Source organism: Capricornis sumatraensis, chromosome 22 (genome assembly GCF_032405125.1).
Source record: "Capricornis sumatraensis isolate serow.1 chromosome 22, serow.2, whole genome shotgun sequence".
NCBI classification, from domain to species: domain Eukaryota; kingdom Metazoa; phylum Chordata; class Mammalia; order Artiodactyla; family Bovidae; genus Capricornis; species Capricornis sumatraensis.
The window spans coordinates 21,940,318-21,961,541 of record NC_091090.1 but is presented as its reverse complement, the minus strand read 5'-3'; the positions used below and the strand labels follow the sequence as shown (position 1 = coordinate 21,961,541).

Genomic DNA, 21,224 nt, shown 5'->3' with positions numbered 1-21,224 from the left:
CGCGCCAGCGGCTCTGCTCAACGCCGGCCAGGTTGCTAGGAGAAACCGTGTCCGTGGAGACCCAAAGCTCCGCCCCTCCACCCTACCGGAAGCAGGATTTCACCCACCTAACCTTCTGCAGGCTAGCCTTCTGGGGCTGCCCGCCAGCCTGCCCTTCTTGCCACAGAGCGCTTCCGAAAAGCCTGGATGTACACACGCTCCCTCCTGCTTCCTTCCCCCGCTGGGTGATGGGAGGTGTTCAGTTGTCACGGCAACGGCATGGTTTTACCCCAGAATAAGCAGGATACAGTGGTAGGTTGGAGGTCCCAATTTGGTCCAATTCCAGAGCTATTTGCTTCCTCTAAAACCCCTCCACACAGTCGACATTTATTGAGTCCTCATTGTATAACATACGCAATGGGGGCTTAGGAAGAAAAATAACAGTAAGACTAGCTATATTATTTCACTTCATTCCTGTCCTTTCTTGGCCTCAGAATTTCCTAAGAAAAGAATTTCAGATCTTCCTGGTTCTAAGATTCCCAAGACAATCAATCCCCCCCGAACCAGGTCTTACAGAGTGGGGTCCATCTATTCCACTGTCTTCAGTCTTCACAGATAGCTCTTGATTTTTCCCTTCCATAGGACTGTTTCAGCTAAGTGGCAAGCAAAGACCTAGGAGAGGGAGTGGGGATGCCCCAGAGGTCCAATGGTTAGGACTCCAGTGTGTGGGGGTAGAGAGGGGCTGGCCAGGCAATGGGGCACCATATAGGGCCACACCCTGGGAAAGGAAGGTGCAAAGAGGGTTACAAAATGTGAGTTTATGGACTACACTTCCCCATCAACATTTTCATTTACAACATCAACAGCTACACGTTCCCTACCACCTACGTTTACCTACCTCAGGCCCCACACCTACTGCTTTTAGGTTCAAATGGTAACAGATGAAAGGCCAGAACCACTGAAGCTGGGGCTCTTCATTCCCTGGGCTAGATCCGATTTCTTCACATGCATCTCTGGAGTGCCCAGCCAAGGTAAAAAGACATAAACAGGTGCCTCAGCAGGCTTGTTGTCAGAGGAGATGATATTTGTTGATAAAATTATTAACTGATCTTTTAATTTCTGGATTCCTTTGGAGCGGATTCATGAAATCAGAATGACCTGAGCCCCAATGCCAAGCCAAGAAGTGTCTAAATTACCTGGATAATTAACTTTGTTTTGATTGCCTAGACATTATTTGTGACAGTTTTTTAAAGCAGGGCTTGAGGGATCAGACTTGCCTTAATGTCTTCTACCTCAAAAGTTTATAACTCCCTTCTTCAAAATTCTCCCTCCCTTTAAGTTGACCCCTCAGCCTGTCCCTTTCCGAGTGAGAGATATGGCCCTATTCCTCTTCTGTAAGGTACTATCAGACACAAAAACAGTGGAGAGTCCAAGCTGGCGGAGTATGCTTCAGGTGGACACAGCACAGAAAAGAACTCAAACCTTTTGTTTGCACTGATTCTATATTTACTTAGCACCAGTAAGTGGCAGGTTCCACGTCAGGAAACACAATCTGAAGCCAGAGATGAAGTCCCACAGCTTTCCAATGTAAAATCACACAGAATGCACAGTACAGTGTAAAGCGCTCAGCCTCTGGAGTCAGCTGGACTGGGTCTGAATCCAGGTTTCAACACTTATGCAAGTTATTCAGCCTCCCCAAGCCTCATCTATAAGACAGAGACAATAATATGAACTCTGTAAGGTTATTAGATAATGTATGTAAAGTGCTTAAAACCTACCATAAAATATAAACTATTTTCCATGTTTTCTTAAAATATACAAAATAGTATATATTGTATGCATACACACACACACACACCACACACCTATCCCCGACACCAGCAGGGTGAGGATTCTGCCTTCAACTTCCTTCCAAGAAATAAGCAGATATTCTCAGCGACAAAGAGCATCGTGCTCAGTGGTCAGGACAGCACCAAGCTGGAGAGGATAACAGTAAGGATCAGGATGGCCAACCCACAGATGCTGCCGAGGAGGAATGGCCACAGGCAGGAGGGCAGGGATGGCACAAGGACAATACTGCCAACAGTAACTGCCAGCAGCCACCATGCAACTGCAGTGGAGATGGCAGGGCGGATTCCAGAAGGGACATGTGGCCTCACGGAAGTGACTCTACAGGGCAGACCTGGTGTCTTAGCCTATAGTTCAATCAGGCTCTGCAGAGACTCTCTTGGTTTTCTTTTCTCAGGTCCCTCACACTGTGTGACCTCTGCTTTGGGTACACATACACTAAGGGTCACAGAACCCAACATGTGGCAAGCAAAGAACATCGGGCTAGGAGTTAGCTGAAGAGGATTCTTAGTCCCAACTCTGCTATCAAACTGTTAAAGAACCTTGGCCAAGTCATTTAACTTCCCATATTGGCCCAGGAATAATGAAGAGAAAGAACTATTAGAAAACAAAGAAATCATGGAAGGCTGAAGCTTAAGAGACCAAGGGAGGTTACTCTAGCTTTAAGCCTCTTCAAGCCAAAAATGTTTCAGGAAAATTTAATATGAATCCGTTCATTTTATAATATATTTAAGTCTATGAGTCACACCCACATTATGTCCCTGTTAAAAATTCTGAAAAGCCACAGCAAAAGCTAAAAAGGGTCACCTCCCTGCCCGACCCCCTCCGGGGGTGGGTGGGGAGGGGAGGGAGCCTGTCTGTGGGCCCATGTTTGCTTTCCAGCCCCCAAAAGAAACACCTGATCCAGCACCCTCTGGGAAAATCAGCCTGTGATTCAAAGAGATGCTTGTTCAATGACGATTATTACAACCCCAGCCAACCATCAGTCCACCAGAAAGTCTAAGGGGGGCAGGCAGCCAGAAGGACAGACCTTTCCTCTCACCAGGAATTAACTAGGTCCAAGCAGGAGATGGGTGATATGGTGCCACCAGGGGAAAGATAATTTAGCCACTGTGTTCACAATGAGCATTCCCATTCATTCGTGGAAGCCTTTCAGTGTCACTGGTGCCTGGAACCAAATGTAATCCTCCCAGGTTGCAGCTGGGATGGTGGGTCGGCCACAGGACAAGGTCACAGTCAGCTTGTGGCCCCGGCTGGGCACTCTGTAGTTGAGCTTGGGTCGAAACCAATCTTCTCCACAGTCACGGTGACCCTGTGCCATGATGATGGTGCCCATGAGTGGAGGGACCTGCAGCTCACTGAAGGCATCGGCCAGGAAAATGGCTCGGAAGAGGCGGCGCAAACAAGCTGCTGTGCTCAGGCTCGGGTCCATGCTGTTGGGGGCTAATCGGGACAAGTCAAGCTCGTAGAACTCCTTGGGGCTGAGGGCATTGCCCCCAAGGAGGATCAGCACTCGAGGGACTAGTGTCCGGGCAAAGAGTCCCTCCAGGTGGCTGAGGACACTCTCCAGTTCTGCCAGGGTTTGCTGGCATTTCCTGCTGCTCACCTCAGCAGTGGCCCAAGGTTTCTTCTTCACCACGTCCTCTGCCTGTGAGGACAAAGAATGGAGACAGAGGTCTGCGAGGTAGACGAAAGCTAATGCCCTTTGAAGAACCCTGCTAGAACAGAGCAGACTTACGGGACTGGAGCTCCAGTTCAGTGAACCGCCACACTCAAGACCCTGGGTTTTATCACAGGGAAATGTACCAAAAAGGAAAATAGATTCTTTGTACAAAATTATAATTCTTCCTCACTCAGAATAGCGAAGACAGTGTACTGAACCAGGAGGGCATCCAGAAATTAGCAACTAAAATACTAAAATACTCATGTGGTGGCATGGCAGGTAGTGAGCTTTTGCTGTGCTGAAAATAATGACAAGACTGAGGACTGGGGACTTTCCTGGTGGTCCAGTAGTTAAGAATCCACATTCCAACACACAGGAGGAGAGCTTGATTCCTGCTTAGGAAACTAAGATTCCCATATGCCACGGGGCAACTAGAGAGCCTGTGCTTGACAATTATTCAGCCAAAAAAAACCCACCAAGGATTATTTGGTCTAATAAATTCTGGAATTCATCCTCCAGTTAAACATGGCATTCATGTTGAGATTTGACAGAAAACAGCAAAGTTCTGTAAAACAATTATCCTTCAATAAAAAATAAATTAAACAAACAAACATGGCAAACTGACGGAAGGTACGAAGGAAATGAAAGAGTGGGTGGGAGGGAGGAAGAAAGAGGGGAGGGAAGCAGGAAGGGAGGGGAGAGAAAGAGGACTCCCAGTGGCAAAAATAACTAAAAAATAGATGACAGTGGCTAAAGACAACAACAAATTTTTGGAAGAGAGAAAGCAGGAAGCACTCAAGAGAGCTGAATACCAAGTGCTGTCAGAGGGGACTCCCCTGAGAAGCAAAACCACACTGAAGAAGTCCATAAAAGGCCCAGGAGTTGTTCACTTAAGCACCACAGAACACAAAAGTTAAACACATGGGGACTGAGTGAACACCTGTGCAAGGGCCCTAAGCGTGCATGCGCGCTAAGTCACTTCAGTCATGTCCAACTCTTTGTGACCCTATGGACTGTGGCCTGCCAGGCTCCTTTGTCCATGGGATGCTCCAGGCAAGAATACTAGAGTGGGTTGCCATTCCACTCCAGGGGATCTTCCCAACTCAGGGTTCAAAGCTGCATCTCTCATGTCTCCTGCACTGGCAGGCAGATTCTTTACCACTAGTGCCACCTGGGAAGCCCAGTACCCTTCGATGGCCTGCAAGTTTCCCCCACCCAAACACAATGCTTTGGAAGTGTTCTTTCTCTCTTTCCTTCCTTCCTTCCTTCTTCTCTCATTGAGTAGTGTATCAGATGGAAGCAGAAATAAACGTGTTCAGTTTACCATGTTTAACTGAAAGATAACTCCAAAATCACCTTTATTAGAGCAAATAATCCTCTTTCTCGTTATCATTACCACTTTGTTCCCACCCAATGTCCTTTAAGTCTATCAGCTAGCTCACAGGGCCAGCCTCGCACACAGAAGTTTCAACGACTTATTCTTAAATATTCAGACACCAAATAAAAGCCTCAACTGTGAAAGAGACCAAAACAAATAAATCGGAAAGGAATCTGGAAGAAACAGAGACAGTGCAAGAGACAGAGCAAAACTTCAAAAACACAGTAATTAATACCCACAAGGGAAGTTCATACAGACAGGAAACAGGATATAACTAAAAAGGAACATGTGGGACTTCCCTGGTGGTCCAGTGGGTAAGACTGTGAGCTCCCAATGCAGGGGCCTGGGTTCCATCCCTGTTCAGGGATAGAACTAGATCTTGCTTGCAGGTTGCAACTAAGACCCAGCACAGTCAAAATAAATTTAAAAAATAAAAATTTTAAGAAAAAGTTCTTAAAACTGCGACTGCCAAAAAATTAAGTTTAAGAACATAAACTCAAGGAAGAAAAGTATAACAGAAACAAAGAAATGAGGATTTGGAGAGAAGATACACTAAAATTAGAGGATCAGTTCATGAAGTCCAAATGTAACACACAATAGGAGTTTCAGAAAAAGAAAACAAGAGAAAAGGCAAGGCTTTGAATATCCAGACTGGAGTGGGAAAGGACTGAAGCCATAGGGCTGAAACATCGTTTACAGCTGCTTATGCTGACATGCGTGAAGGTTCCTTTGCACCCTTTCTACCTGCCACCATCTAATAGCCACAAAGTTCACTCACCAATTTTCTCCCAAAGCTTGTGCCTACCTGGGGAAAAGGTTTTCGGTAGAAGTGCTTAAGCTGTTCGTAGGGCAGAGGTAGTTGCTGGCGTTGGTACATGATATGTTTTAGAAGTTCACAAGTAAAGCGACAGCAGCCTTCCTGGCTCACAGGCCCAGGAAACACCACTGGCACCATGCAGTCTCTGGGACGAAAGGGCTCCAAAGGGTTGGAAGGTTCCCGGGTGGAGGTGGTCTCAAGTAGTTCTATCTGGGGGTCCTGGGTTTCCTCCGACTTCTCACACCACTCCAAATCTAGTAGGTGCACAGAGGGACAAGAGAGAAAAACGAAAAACTTAAAAGGTCTATGGACATACCACCCTGAAGCCCGATCTCCTCTGTTCTCCAAAGCTAAACAGGGTCCGGCCTGATTAGAACTTGGATGAGAAAAAGTGAAGAGGCCAGTCAGTCTTCCCATCCCTTGCGGGGACATCAGCCACCACAGCTGAGGCCACACGCCTACACAGGCGGATTCCCTCCGCAAACTCCCCTCTGGGAGGCCGCTCGCAGGTTCCAGATCCCAGTTGTCTAAGAGACTCCAGGATTTGGGGGGGGTGGGGGGGGTGGGGGGGGTGGGGCAGATGGCGGGAATTTCGGAGACAGCGACTGGAGATCTGCTCAGAAAGCAGAGGCCCTGATATGGGAAAATGAGTTGAGAGAAAGCGGTGTCAAGCAGAGCCCAGAATACGTCGCGAAAAGGAGAGTGAACCAATGGAATTCAGGGCCGCGGGGGCGATGGAGTCAAAGAGGCCAAGTCAGAGCTGGGAGGGACGACGGGAAATGGGGACAAGGAACACGGGCTAGTGAAACGACTACGGGCTAAATGACTGGAGGGAGCCGTGGCAGGGAGGAAACAAACTCCTCGAGCTCCGGACTCCATATCTTACCAGGGACTGCGGCCGGGGACTGCACTTCCGGCTCCGGGGCCGCCATCACGACCTCCTCCCCGTTCTCCATTCGGTTTGAATAGGGGCCCCGCGCTGCTTCATGGGAAGCCCGCGCCTCCACTTCCTGTTCTGCTGGCCCGGAAGTGGGAGGGGCGCCGCGTCTGTGCGGCAGAGGCTTCGCTGGGTGAGGAGTCGAGCGCCTTGTTAAGGAGCGGAGCCCTCCTTAACACCCTTCGGCGAGTCCGTCGAACCCTCCTCCCACAGAGAAACCGCGGGTTCTCAACTACTTGGCGCTGCCTTCCGAGGACACCCACTCGCTCGCATCCATTCTTTCCTGCGTCCTCTATTCGCTACGCACCTACTTCGTGTCAGGCCCTGTCCTAGGTGCTGGAGTCTCTGCGGCGAAGAAGCCAGCGACTGGAGGGGTCCTCAAGGGGTTCAGTGCCTGTAGATTCAAGGCAGTGTGATGAATTATACAGTAAGGTGTTGAAGGGCAGTGGACGCGGAGAACAGGAGCGCATAACCTAGAGGAAGTGAGGCGTGGTCCAAGAGGAAATTGATCTTTAAGATGAGTAAAGGTAAAGAGGAGGGTCTGGTGGTCCTGGAGACTGTTAGAAACAAACAAGATCCAAATGCATTCACTTCTGCTAAATCTCACCAAGACTCATTTCCTAATCTAGTAGGAGTTTCAGCTTCTCCTGGAGTGGAATTTTAAACTAACCAGTCTGGCATTTCAGCGCTAGTGAGGTAATCTGCAAGATAAGTCCCCCAACATTCCCCCTAAATGGAATTCCCCTTTCTTTTGCTAATAACCTCATTATCCTGCCTCCATTTCTATAAAAGTCTTGCATCTTGTACAGCACCTCAGAGTGCCTTTGTATTTACTCGATGAGATACTTCCTGATTCATGAATTGTTAAATAAAGCCAATTAGATCTTCAAATCTTCAGTTGAATTTTGTTTTTAACAAGACCTTGAGATACAAGAGCATTCTCAATTCAAGAAATAAAAAGAGTTCGGCTTATGAAGTATTAAAGCTGTGGTAGAGTACTCTTGCCTGGAGAATCCCATGGACAGACGAGCCTGGTAGGCTGCAGTCCATGGGGTCAGAAAGAGTCGGACACAACTGAGCGACTTCACTTTCACTTTTCACTTTCATGCATTGGAGAAGGAAATGGCAACCCACTCCAGTATTCTTGCCTGGAGAATCCCAGGGATGGGGGAGCCTGGTGGGCTGCTGTCTGTGGGGTCGCACAGAGTTGGACATGACTGAAGCAACTTAGCAGCAGCAGCAGCAGACAAACTTCTGTAAGTAAATCATAGTAAGGAAGGCTTTCTAAGCCAAATTAAAAAGTTTGAACTTGTTCCTGTAAGGGGATGGAGGAACGTCTGAAAGGTTTAAGTAGGAGAGTGACGTGGTTATATTTACATTTTACACTGAAAAATTTAACCTCTACACTGGCTGCAGTGTGGAGATTAGATTACAGAGAGGACAAAGGAGGAGGCACAGATACTAGTCAGAGCTAGCAATTGGAATTACCCAAGTACACGGTGAGAGAGGCCTGAACTAGGGTAGTCACAGTGGGGTGGAGAGAACTGGGTGAACCCTATATATATTTAGAAGTCCAGTGAGTAAGGTGGTTGATCCCAGGAAGAGGAGGAAGAGTGAGAGACTGTCCAGAAGATAAGCAAAAAAAAAAAAAAAAAAAAAGCAGACTTTTTACTTCAGCAATTCTATGGCCAGTTGTGCCATTCAATGAAGGAGGGAACACCAGAGGAAGGCCAGTTTTATTGGGTATGGGTAAGGATTAAAGATGAGTTCCATTTTTGATGGGTTGAGTTTGCTGTTCCATTGGACAGTGAAGAGATAATTTAGGGACACCATGAGGAGCAGAAATATGTATTTGAAAGTCATCAGCATGGGAGTGGATAATCACCCAGGGAGGTTGTATACAATGAAAATGAGCAAGGATCCTGAAGACACTAATGTTTGAGGATGAGCATAAAGAAAAAGTGTCTGCAGAGGAGACTGAGGAGTAGCCAGTTCAGTTCAGTTCAGTCGCTCAGTCGTGTCCGACTCTTTGCGACCCCATGAATCGCCAGGCCTCCCTGTCCGTCACCAACTCCCGGAGTTCACTCAAACCCAGGTCCATCGAGTTGGTGATGCCATCCAGCCATCTCATCCTCTGTCGTCCCCTTCTCCTCCTGCCCCCAATCCCTCCCAGCATGAGTCTTTCCCAATGAGTCAACTCTTCGCGTGAGGTGGCCAAAGTACTGGAGCTTCAGCTTTAGCATCATTCCCTCCAAAGAACACCCAGGGCTGATCTTCAGAATGGACTGGTTGTATCTCCTTGCAGTCCAAGGGACTCTCAGGAGTCTTCTCCAACACCACAGTTCAAAAGCGTCATTTCTTCGGTGCTCAGCTTTCTTCATAGTCCAACTCACATCCATACATGACCACTGGAAAAACCATAGTCTTGACCAGACGGACCTTTGTTGGCAAAGTAATTTCTCTGCTTTTCAATATCCAGGGAAGTAGTAATAAAAATAGACAAGTGTTAGGTGATAGAGACAAAAAGAACAAGTGTGTTTCAGGAAACAGGGACCAGCGATCAAAACACTCCATAAAAAGCATAATGATTAAAATACAGTGGTATTGGCTTAGGAATAAACAAAACTGAAGAGAGTCAAGAAACAGATTAATGTATCTATCTATCTATATATATATATATAGGTCTTAGCAATGATGAGGCTGACTCTTAAAAGCAAATAATTTGAAACAACTCCCTATGCATTTAGGAGGGGGAAAAAACATTAGTTCCCATTACACATTCTACATAAAGATACATTCCAAATCAATTAAACATATAAACATAGAAATAAACCTCAAAACTCCTAGAAGAAAATACTGGAGAATAATTCATAATTTAGGAGTGGGGTTGGCCTAGACATGACACAAAACCAAGAAGATATAAAGAAAAATATTGCTAAATCTGACTTTTAAATGTATGTAAAGATACTATACATAAAGAATGAATTATGTATGTACTAATTATGTACCAGGAAAAAAGTCTGCGTGTGTACATCCATTATTTACCCCACAGGCAACCACCTCATAAGCACCTCATAAGCAACCCCTCCAGGAAACTAAACACACAAATCACCTTCCATCTCCCAGGACCCTGATCTCCTCCTGGGCAGACATCCCTGCTCCTCCTACTCCTCTGCCAGCCTTCACTCCTGTCTGCGGTAAGCCAGGTTGTACAAGATCGGATATCAGAATGGGCTATCCCACTCCATCTCTTAAAAGAAGGGAATTGGAAAGAATGAAGTGAAACTGTGTGGGGGACAGCTGAAAGATCTGTGATGACGAGAGCACAAGTGTTATCAGGTGACTGCAGCAGACCCTGGTTATCAAGAGAGCCCAGTGGTGGTGGTGGTGGTGGCAGTGATAATGTTGGAGGAATAGTCTTAGCTCTCGCTTCCAACCCTCATCTTTCTTCAGCTGTCTCACTCAGCCCCAAACAACAGTTTTCCTGGTGGGGTTGTGTCCCTGGCTGTCTGCAACATAACTTTCCTTTAGCTGAACAGAATACAGAAGTCACAGCTGCTTTCAAGCAGTTAAGGCCCCATAATTGGTTGGGTCTGCTAAGCCCTTTTGCAGATTTTGGTCCTTCTGCTTTCACCGGTTTGGGGAGTTATGCCATGTGGACAGCATCTACCTGATCAGTAACCTGCCTTCCTCCTTGTGGTCCTGGGGGGGAAGCCATGGACTCCAGCAGGTCTGAACCTCTGCAAGGATCACCAGAGGTAAGCCACTGGTGCTAGTTTTCCAAGGAAAACTGAGGTCTGCAGGGAAGGGTTGTTTTATTTCTAGGCCGCGTTTGAGGATCTCGCTGTTTGTGAAGAGAGGGGAAGTGGACGTACAATGGGCGAGTGGTGAGTCACGGGACAGCCACGAGGCTGGGAACTGAACTCTGGCGTCCTGACTCCCAGCTCAGCAACACCAACTGCTTCTCTACTCTGCCTTTCTAGTGTGTTGTACACTGGTTTGTGTCACTGAATGTGTTTACTCTTTGCTGACTGCAAGAGCCCTAAAGAGCAAGAGAGATGACAGCTTGGCAAGAAAGTCAAAAGTCAGCAATCCCCTGGGCCCTTTGCCAAGTTTCTATTCCAGGCAACTTCCCCCGCCCTCACAGCGGCTGACGTAACCCGAGCCCCAGCCCCGCCCAAGTAGGGGCCAGGCCCCTCCTACACCCCTGGCTGCTCTAAAACCAAACTCGGTCGTCCCGGATTGGTTCTGCTTCAAAACAAAGGGGAGGCGTAATACTCGCTGCGGGGGCAGGGCTGGTTTATGGATTCCGGCCTCGTGTTGGGGCTACCGCGGTGTCTCGGGCTGCTAAAACCAGCCCCCGGAGGGTGCCAGCCTGGTAATAAAGCAGTGACTACTGTGTAAAGGTGGCATAATCATCGTAACAATAAAAGCCATAATTAGGCTAACCACCATCCGCCTCCGCCCTGGCATTGGTCCTGACTCACCCAGAAGGCACGCATGCCGTTGAGGGAGAAACTGAGGCATGGGCGGAGCCAGTAGGCTGGAGGGACAAGTCGCCCTGAATTCTTCAGCTCTCCAGGCCCAAAACATCTTGTCTGCGATCGCGTTAAGGGGCCAAATCCAGAAGCGCCTACCAGGCTAGATTCTATGTAAGTTCCCCCGACTCCAGTGACTGCCCCACCTCCAGGCCCCCGGAAAAGACCCGCTCAGCTCTCGGAGACTGGAGCCAGACTACAGCTCCCTTAGGCCTTTGCGCGCAAAGCCGCCCTCCTTGCCTACGCCCCGAAGCCACCCGCGGCCCCTTGCGCCGCGATGCCTCCTGGGAGTTGTAGGGCTGCGGCGAGCTCTTTCCAGGGAGCTCCTAGGCTTGAGAACTCTGTATCCCATGGTGCTCCGCGGCTGTTTCTGATGCGACCCGAAGGCCAGGTGATGCGGAGGCGTGGCCTGCGCAGGGCCCCACCCCGCTCTCCTCTGGGTGGCCCGACTCGGCCGTGGCAGTAGGCGCGGCGGCGGCGGCGGCGGCGGCGTCCGCGGCGGCGGCGGCGGCGGCGGCGGCGGCGGCGGTGGCGGGGGGGAGGGGCCGGGCGGGGGGCTGGCGGCAGCGGCGGATGGACTCGCGGGTATCGGAGCTGTTCGGCGGCTGCTGCCGGCCCGGAGGGGGCCCGGCCGTGGGCGGAACCCTCAAGGCTAGGGGCGCCGGCGGCAGCAGTAGCTGCGGTGGCCCGAAGGGGAAGAAAAAGAACGGAAGGAACAGAGGGAGCAAAGCCAACAACCCCCCGTACCTGCCCCCCGAGGTGAGCACCTGAGAAGTGGCGGGGTCAGAGGTAACCACTGCTTCCGGTCCTGGGACTCCAGGAAGGCGGGACAGAGAGTAGTACCCCCTTCCGGTGTCATAGACCCCCGAGAAGAGGAGAACCGTTTTTTCCGGTCCAAGGACCCCAGGGAGGAGGGCCAGAAAGACTGGGCCTCCATTCCTGTGTCAGTACCCGGGGGAGGAAGAGTTGGGAGGGCGGCGGGAATCTCCCCACTCTGATATAAGTAACTCCAGATGAAGTGGGGAAAGGAGGTCCCATCCGCATCCCTTGGGAAGAGCAGAGTAGAATGCCCCAGCCCTTTTCTTGTGCAGCTGAAGGAAGGGAGACTGCATCTGGGGATGTGAGGAGTTAGAGTTTTCTAAACTCGTTCCAAGGAGGAGAGGAGTACCGGGAAAAGAGCAATATGTTCCCTCCCTCTCCACACACACAAACACAAGCAGAGAACACTCAGGCTAAGTCCTCCCGCCCTTTGCCTGTCCTACGAGGAAGTGTGGACAGCCTCCACCTTCCTGCTCCAGCTGTTCCCTAAGGCAGGCAATAATTGCTATTTGTCCCTCTATAGAAAAGGACACAGGGGAAGAGCCTCATCCAGTGGTTGTCAAACTTGAGCACGTTAAGAGAATCACCTGGATTGCTGCTCCACCCCTAGAATTTCCGATTCGATAGGTCAAAGGTGTCCCTGATGATCTGCATTTCTTACAAGTTCCCAGGTGATGCAAATGCTGCTGGTCCTGGGACCACACTTTGAGAAACTTTAGCCTAGACCATCATCCTTGTGTCAGTATTCTGAAGCCATCCATTCTAATTTTTCATCTCCAGCAAAATGATAAAAAGGAAAATCTCTGTTGATGGGGAAAGGTCTCCTTTACACTCCCATGCGATTATGGGTGAAGACCTGTAAAAGCCTGAGAGTCAAAGAGCCTTGAAGGGATGGAATGATGACAGGAAGGGGAGAAGAAAAATGAAATGGCCAGGGAGGAGGAGTGCAGAAATACAGGACTGGCAGAACAGGCAAATCTCATATCCTTTTGCACCTGAGAGGGGAAGGCTCGGGCAATGGGATACTTCTGTGTTGGGTCATCTGATATAGGGAAGGGGAGGAGGTGGTGTGACGGACTCAAGATTCCCCTCAGCTGGGGCGCGAGGGCTAGGGGGCAGAAGGGGAAAAGCCACAGTGGTCTAGTTTGTGGTGTCTGTCTCCTTCATTATCTTTTCTGAGTTTCTTCATCTCAACCTCAACTCTGGAGACTAGACTGTCCTTCACCTGGCTCCTCTCTCATTGGGTTTGTAGTGACCAGTGCTGAGCTCACCCTCTGGCACTGCTCCAAAACTTCTTGCAACCTCTTACTCTTGGTGTCATCAGCTGAGAGGGGCAGGCAGGAAGGAAATGGTGTCTCTCAGACCAGTAGCAAAGAACTGCCTCCGCAGCCTGGACATGGAGAAGACACAGACGTGGGGACAGCAATTTGAGGCCCTAGAAGGAAGGAAAGAGGGTGATCTTGCATCTGAGAAGAGCATGCTGCCAGTGATCCGAAAAGAGGGACTCAGGGTTCCGTTCCTGGCTTAGATGGATGACTGACTATGTTCTTGGAGGCCTTTCCTTCAGAGAGGTCACCCTGGAGCTGAGTACAGAGCTGGTCTGCCATGGCCTTTGACAGACACCTGCCTAAACAAGTGCTGCTCAAGCTTCTTTCTCTCTTACGTTAGCTGCCTGAACCCCAGTGGGAATCAGGGAAGTAAGGGTTAGGTCTGGACAGTGTGGTAACAGCTCCCTGTTTCTTTTCAGGCTGAAGATGGAAACATCGAATATAAAGTGAGTCTTAGGCTGGGGAGGGGCAGGTTGTCCTTGGTGTGGGATGATTTCTTTATGATCCTTCTAACTTTATGTTCTATAGTCATTTAAAGATGTGGTTCAGACTAAGGGCTCTGTACCTCATTCTGTTGGAAGACGACTCGCTGTCCAAGGAGGTCAGGGATGAGGGTGGTTAAGAGGGAAGGGAAGGCCCTAGTCCTTGCAGCAGAACAGATGGGGAACCCTGTGGGGTCAGGAGGAGCATCTCTGACTTTTCCTTCTCGTAATACTTCACCTGCCCTAAGCTGAAGCTGGTGAACCCATCCCAGTATCGTTTTGAGCACCTGGTGACACAGATGAAGTGGCGGCTCCAGGAGGGCCGTGGTGAGGCCGTCTACCAGATTGGGGTAGAGGACAATGGGCTGCTGGTGGGGCTGGCTGAGGAGGAGATGCGGGCTTCCCTCAAGACCCTGCACCGGATGGCAGAGAAGTATGCTTCCCTTCGGTCCTCCTTTCCCTAAATCCCCAGGACCTGCCTTCTCTGGACAAAGGGCTGAAGTGGGGAGGGTTACTTTTCTGGGATCCTCTGCCCTGGATCCAGCCTTGTTTGCCCCTTGACTTAAGGTTCATTTGTGTCAAGGGAGCTGTGGATGCAGGATAGATTGGAGGCGGGTAGGAAGTGGAGTAAGGTATTGGAAGTTCTGGGGGAAGTATGAGAAGGCCATGGGTCCAGGGGGATGGCGAGTACAGGTGAGATGTGGCAGCTGTGGCCTTGGTGTGACAGAGTTGGGGCAGACATCACTGTTCTCCGGGAGCGAGAAGTGGACTATGATAGCGACACACCCCGGAAGATCACCGAGGTGCTAGTACGAAAGGTTCCTGACAACCAACAGGTGGGTCCCCACCCCTTCCTGTTTCTCACACCCCCGCTCCCTGGGAAGGTCCTATGGTGGCAGACTCTTCCCTGGCCTGAGACTCAGATTTGGTCCCCAGAGACTGCCTGTGCCTTTTTTTTCTGGTTGGACTGGGTCTTTGTTGGTGTGCACCGGCTTTCTCTAGTTGGTGAGCGGGGGCTGCTCTTCATTGTGGTGCATGGGCTCCTCATTCTGGTGGCTTCTCTTGTTGTGGAGCACCAGCTCTAGGTGCACAGGCTACAGTAGTTGTGGCTCCTGGGCTTCGTTGCTCCACTGCACGTGCAATCTTTCTGGGCCAGGGATCAAACCCATGTCTCCTGCATTGGCAGGCAGATTCTTCTCCACCGCACCGCCAGGGAAGTCCCTGCCGCTGCTTTTGACCTTTCAGTGGACAGAGTTGAGGGGTTGGAACCTAACCTCTGACAATTCATCTGCAGTTCCTGGACCTCCGTGTGGCCGTCCTGGGGAATGTGGACTCAGGGAAGTCAACTCTGCTTGGAGTCCTGACCCAGGGAGAGCTGGACAATGGGCGGGGCCGGGCTCGGCTCAACCTTTTCCGCCACCTGCATGAAATTCAGTCCGGCCGAACCTCCAGCATCAGCTTCGAGATCCTGGGCTTTAACAGCAAGGGAGAGGTGCATGCAATCAACGGGACCCAGTGGGACCAGACTCTGAGGATGGGATGGTAGTGGTGAAGGACAGAGTGTGAGGGCAGAGAGTGGAGACTGTGGAGTAGTGTAGATGAAGGCCCTGAGGGCACTGAACCCGCTGTGACCTCCTTAGAAAACAAACAGGGAATCAACTGAACTAAATCCTCAGTGGGGCTCAGGGTTAAGAGGCAGAGTTACCCAGGGACTGGTTTATGTCCTGGCAGCTCTTGAAGGGTTGGGGAGGCTGGCCGGGGGCACTGAGAGCCCGGGGCTCTGGGCCAGGTGGTGAATTACAGTGACTCACGGACGGCAGAAGAGATCTGTGAGAGCAGCTCCAAGATGATCACCTTCATCGACCTGGCAGGCCACCACAAGTACCTGCACACCACCATCTTTGGCCTCACCTCCTACTGCCCCGACTGCGCCCTGCTCCTCGTCAGTGCAAACACTGGGATCGGTAAGAGGCGTTGGTGCAGGGGCGGGGCTCACTCTTCTCCCCTGGGACCCTACACATCTGGGAGCCAGACCGCCTCTCCTCTTGCTCTCTCCCCCTTCCCTCATCCTGACTCTCCCGCCTGTCTTCTCTGAGCAGCTGGCACCACACGGGAACACCTGGGGCTGGCACTGGCCCTGAAAGTGCCCTTCTTCATCGTGGTCAGCAAGGTGGACCTGTGTGCCAAGACTACCGTGGAGAGGACAGTACGCCAGCTAGAGCGGGTCCTCAAGCAGCCTGGCTGCCACAAGGTTCCCATGCTGGTCACCTCCGAGGACGATGCCGTCACTGCTGCACAGCAGTTTGCCCAGTCCCCCAAGTAAGGCTTTCCCACTCCAGAATCCTCAGGGAAGGCTGCCACAGGGCCCCGGAGCATGGGGTAGCCCTCCCCTTCCCTCAGACCAGACCAGTTGTGGCTCAGTTCTGTGCTTTTTCAGGTTGGGGTTGTGGGAGGGAGTCTTTGCTGAAGGCTGCATCTTTCCCCCAACCAGCTTTCCTGACCCCTGGAAGCCTGGAGGCAAAGTGCTGTGCCAGACGTTTGCCATCTCCCTGGGCTCTGGGATGGGTCTCACGTGCCAAGCTCATAGAGAGAGGCCCCAAGCTCCTGGGATGGTTACCAGATAGGAGAGGGCAGCCCTTGTCCACTCTGAGAGAGGCTTGCCTTTCCATGTAGGGGCTCCAGCCACTGCCTCCTATTGGAACTTCCCTCATCTGCCTATTCCCTGCCTCCCTCTACAGCATCACCCCTATCTTCACACTGTCCAGCGTGTCTGGAGAGAGCCTGGACCTGCTCAAAGTCTTCCTGAACATTTTGCCTCCACTCACCAATAGCAAAGAGCAGGAGGAGCTCATGCAGCAGCTGACAGAGTTCCAGGTAATTGGCCATCTGGACAGGCAGTCAGCCAGGGAACTAGGAGGGACTAATCTCGAGCCCAGAGTCTGTTTTGAGGTTTTGGAGCTGCCAGCCCTTGATAGAATCTTCTTTGGCTTCAGGTGGATGAAATCTACACGGTACCAGAGGTGGGCACAGTTGTTGGAGGGACACTTTCCAGGTGAATTGCCTTTCTTGCTTGTTATCTACCCTACTCAGCCCTCATACACCCAAGGACCTGAAAACATCATAGCTCACAGGTCACGCTGGCAGTGAACAGATGTGCTTGTTTGTAGATGAGGTTTTCACCATCAGAGGAGCTGGAGAAAGCTCATAAATTGGCTTATAAGGGAAGAAACTTACCACTTCTTAGGACCCTTCAGGCCTCTGCAGGGGGAAGTCTGGGTCTTGACCCCACGAAGACACGTAGAGTACATTCAGCTGACTTCATTGCCACCAGGGAAACGAGGACCCCTGAGACTCTGCCCAAGGGCATGATTGCGCTTTCAGGAATCAGGTGGTCAGTGTTAAGCCAGCAGGTCCCTGTCTGCCAGGCTCTGCTAGTGTGAGCCTTCAGTCTGGACTGGGGCAAGGCAGTCATCTCCTTAGCTTTGAGTCACAGTCTGGGGTCTCTCTCCCCGACCTGAGGGACTCAGAAGGGAATGACCTAGTAGAGAAGTAGGTGGGGGGCTTAGGCTGACGTTGTGCCTTCTGCCCTCTGGGCTGCAGTGGGATTTGCCGTGAGGGGGACCAGCTGGTGGTAGGCCCCACGGATGATGGCTGCTTCCTGGAGCTCAGAGTTTGCAGCATCCAACGCAACCGCTCTGCCTGTCGTGTGCTGCGAGCTGGTCAGGCCGCTACGCTGGCCCTCGGGGACTTTGACAGAGCTCTCCTTCGCAAGGTGAGGTGGAAGGGTAGATTGGAGAGAAAACACAAAAGTGTCTGGGAGGCTGGCTGCTTGAAGGAGAAGCATCAAAGGTGCTTCAGGGGAACTCAGAGGGAATATGGTCTCTAACCCAAGAAGGCTGTCCGGGTATGGACATATGCTGTCTGGGTATGGAGAAGGCTTAGGATACTCACAAAGCACAGATCACTAAATGTGAATCATTGTGTCACAACCCTAGTGTCCAGGACTCTGAAAATACCAAGCATTAGATGGGTTAGAGGACACAGGTGGGTAAGGGAGGGCTCCTTAAAGAGAAGGGTTTTCAGTCTTCTGAGATCTTTGTGTTTGAAGTCCTAGAGGAACAGGAAGCTGTAAAGGGTGTGAGGGTGGTCATGGAGGGGACACTAATGTGAGGTCTGCCCTTCCTGAGTGCGAGGGTTCTGCCTCCCCAGGGCATGGTGATGGTGAGCCCAGAGATGAATCCCACCATCTGCTCAGTGTTCGAGGCAGAGATAGTGCTGCTGTTCCATGCCACCACCTTCCGGCGAGGCTTCCAGGTGACAGTTCACGTGGGCAACGTACGCCAGACAGCAGTGGTGGAGAAGATCCATGCAAAGGTGAGGGGACCCAGCCATGCCCCCATTTTCCCAGGGAACAGTCAGAATTCTACGTCCAGAAAGGAGGGAAGCCTGTTCCCAGACTCCAAGACCTCCCTTATCCCTCCAAGGGGACAAAGCCCCACTCAGGGTGGGTAGATGCCTGCTCAACCCTCGAGGGTGGAGGGCCAAGACTAGTAGAGACAAGAGGCATGGTCCAGGGCCAGTGACCGTGTATCTGCTGCAGGACAAGCTGCGGACAGGGGAGAAGGCAGTGGTACGTTTCCGCTTCCTGAAACACCCAGAGTACCTGAAGGTGGGCGCCAAGCTGCTGTTCCGGGAGGGTGTCACCAAGGGCATCGGCCATGTCACCGATGTGCAAGCCATTGCAGCAGGAGAGGCCCAGGCCAACATGGGCTTCTGAACTCCAAGCGGGCACAGCTCTTCTGCTGTCCCTACAATACAAAAGGTGACTTCCGGCCACGCTGCCCCCCACGTTGGCGGCTCTGTGTTTTAGTAGGCTAGAGAGAGGGGGCGTTCTCCACTGCCTGCTCCCTGCCACATTTTCTGGAGACATGCCAATCTAGGTATGACCAGGGAGGGGCAGTCAGTCGTGAGGGAGAAGACAGAATTCAGGGCAGTGCTCAGCAGCCTAGTGTTCACCTGGTTGGCTCATCAAGCCTGGCAACCCTGCGGCCTGTCTACTGGAGGGAGCTGACCACCGCCCCAGCGGCCCCACTGTCAGGACTGGGCATGATCCACCGGAGTGGTCCCTGCACATCAGGAATTGTCACAACTGCTCGGGGTGGTCCTCGAAAGCTCTCCTTTTTCTATACCTCTTCTCAAGGCCATGTAAGTTGCCCACCTCTACTTGACTGTGGACAAAAGACCTCTGCTCCGGGCCATCCGGTGGCCCAGGGTCTGAAGAAAAGGCACAGGGACAGTGAAGGCAGAGCTCCCACCCTGTGCCAAGACACAAGGCCAGCTCCTCAGCTTTCTCCCCCTTCCCTTCTTCACTCAAGGGCCACGTCCCCAGTTTCTCCTCTCAAAGGCCCCACAGGTGCTATTTGTTGTGCTGGCCCAGGTGTGGGGCCGCCAAGCCAAGACTTGGCCAACCGAAGGTCAGCTGCATGTCAATAAGTCTTGTCCCCGCCTCCGCAGTGATCTGTTGATTTTAACGCTGGATCAACCAGGATGTTTTACTTTCCCCGACCACAGCTCCCCATCCCACACCCTCGCCTCCCTTCTGGCCCCATGTGAGTCCTCTCTTGTTTTAGTAGTTTGCAGTGAGCATCCCTTTCCCTCTGTTGCAGGGAACCTGGAGGGAAGGGAAGGATGTTGCCATATTTCCTACTCTTTAGGGCATGGATTCCCTCCTCTCCCTTTGTTAGTGTCCTGGGTTCCCATGGGCTCAGGGATTTGGTTGAGGTTTCTCTGCATATATATATATATATATATATACACACATATATATTTAAATACACATATATATATTGTACAGAATAAAAATGTTTTATTGAACACACCGTGCTTATGTTTAAGCCCCAGGCTCATCTTCCAGAGCTGAATTCCTCTCAAGGATCAGAGAAAAGCAAATCCCTTATGGTGCTAAGCCCTGATGGGCGGAAAGAACCCATCTGGCCCCTTGTTCACCCTGCGTCCTTTCCTCCCCACCACTTGCGGTCAGTGTTCCAGTGCTGTGACTCAAGTATTCTGGCTTGGTTTGCATAGTTCTTTGAGCAGAATAGAAAGTGAAACTGTCACCTTTCCAGCTAAGACAGGTACCTACCCGGTACTTGAGGAGTTGGCCACTTGCTCATGGTCACAAGGTTACATGAGGAGGCTGATGACTGCCCTGTCAGAGGGAGATAAGCATGCCAGCTATGTAGTGATGGGTAGAACTTAAGAGACATGGCAATCTGATCCTCACTCTTCCTAGCAATGCAAAGTGAAGTGAGGTTCGTAATATAGTCTAAACTGACTTTTTGGAGCTGAAGGCTACCCACTGAAACCTGTCTTACTGTTTGTGTTTAGAGTACCTGACTACCACATTCTATAGGTGGAGAAATATGGCTCAAAGTTAAAGTCCAATGCAAAAAACAGGGACTACATTTGCAGTACTGATCTTGCAAAAGAAATTTAATAATAAATGTGGCCTATGGTCCCAGGGGTATTCTGCCTTCAGAGTATTTATTAAAGTGAGCCTCCCTACCATTCAGGCTTAGCTGCCCTTTTTGGTCAAACCGCACAGCATGAAGCATCTGTGACACCAGGGATCAAATCTGCACCCCCTGCAGGGGAAGCACAGTCCCTTGGCTGCTTTCTAAATATCACTGGTTTAACTGGCTACTAAGAAGCCTGTGGTTGAAGAACTTCCTACTGGTGTTGGGAACTAAGAGCCCTTTCTTCCTTCTGTACAGCTGCTCATAAACTGCTGTGCGGCAAGGCTGCAGTCAGCATGAAGTACTACAGCTCCTGGCCAACACTGGCCCTTGCACATCTGTCTGCTGTCCCCTCCATGGGCTCCTCACCAGTATGCCAGGGCAGGGCTGGCATCCCCAAGAAACCAAGGGGTGCTTCCGGTGTGGTCTTGTTGGTTCTTCACTAGTGCTCCCTCTCCCCTCCCCCCAGGACTGCTCCTGGCCTCTAGAAGGCCATTGGAACCAAAGTTTCTACCCACAGTGCTTTTCTGTATGACTTCTTCCTGTCTACTGAAGTGTTAACAATTTGTTCAACTTAATTTGTACAGCACCCGGAGATTTCTTTTCAAACTTCTCCCTAGATTAAGAAAGGAAGTTTTAGAAAATGATACTGAGACATCTCCACAAACTAGTGAGGCACTCTGCATTGATACAGCACTGAGAAGGATGAAAAAGTGTATAAGCAGTCTGTACATTTTTAGTGTTAGTTCCCCTAACCCTAAAATTTTCACTGTCTATATTCATCCAGTGAATATCAAGGACCTATTGTGTGCAAAGCACTGTGAAGAATTCTTTTTTTTTTTTTTCCCCATTTTAAATATTTATTTGGTTGCACTGGGTCTTCATTGCAGCATATGGGATCTTTAGTTGCAGCATGTGGG

General features: G+C 50.8%; 2 protein-coding genes across 2 annotated transcripts; one reads left to right on the top strand and one right to left on the bottom strand.

The window, feature by feature from the left end:
- Positions 1 to 1,595: 1,595 nt before the first annotated feature.
- MAD2L1BP (MAD2L1 binding protein) lies at positions 1,596 to 6,621 on the bottom strand. Its single transcript, XM_068960855.1, has 3 exons — positions 6,572 to 6,621; positions 5,674 to 5,939; positions 1,596 to 3,475 (listed from the first exon to the last, which is right to left on the bottom strand). The coding sequence occupies exons 1-3, from the start codon at positions 6,615 to 6,617 to the stop codon at positions 2,963 to 2,965; spliced, it is 825 nt and encodes a 274-aa protein (XP_068816956.1). The 5' UTR covers positions 6,618 to 6,621; the 3' UTR covers positions 1,596 to 2,962.
- Positions 6,622 to 11,733: 5,112 nt separating this feature from the next.
- GTPBP2 (GTP binding protein 2) lies at positions 11,734 to 19,578 on the top strand. Its single transcript, XM_068994292.1, has 12 exons — positions 11,734 to 11,919; positions 13,727 to 13,753; positions 14,038 to 14,222; positions 14,517 to 14,625; positions 15,084 to 15,281; positions 15,579 to 15,753; positions 15,889 to 16,108; positions 16,528 to 16,663; positions 16,783 to 16,841; positions 17,390 to 17,561; positions 17,999 to 18,163; positions 18,390 to 19,578. Exons 1-12 carry the CDS (start codon positions 11,734 to 11,736, stop codon positions 18,564 to 18,566), a joined length of 1,809 nt encoding a protein of 602 aa, XP_068850393.1. The 3' UTR covers positions 18,567 to 19,578.
- The last annotated feature ends 1,646 nt before the right edge of the window (positions 19,579 to 21,224 follow it).

Bases quoted from the DNA above. Each gene is read 5' to 3' on its own strand.
- MAD2L1BP (XM_068960855.1), bottom strand. From the start codon at position 6,617: ATGGCGGCCCCGGAGCCGGAAGTGCAGTCCCCGGCCGCAGTCCCTG. The intron at 5,940-6,571 runs GTAAGATATGGA...TGCACCTACTAG, and splicing joins GTCCCCGGCCGCAGTCCCTG to ATTTGGAGTGGTGTGAGAAG. The intron at 3,476-5,673 runs GTAGGCACAAGC...TTGTCCTCACAG, and splicing joins ACCGAAAACCTTTTCCCCAG to GCAGAGGACGTGGTGAAGAA.
- GTPBP2 (XM_068994292.1), top strand. From the start codon at position 11,734: ATGGACTCGCGGGTATCGGAGCTGTTCGGCGGCTGCTGCCGGCCCGGA. The intron at 15,282-15,578 runs GTGCATGCAATC...GCTCTGGGCCAG, and splicing joins GCTTTAACAGCAAGGGAGAG to GTGGTGAATTACAGTGACTC. The intron at 15,754-15,888 runs GTAAGAGGCGTT...TTCTCTGAGCAG, and splicing joins CAGTGCAAACACTGGGATCG to CTGGCACCACACGGGAACAC.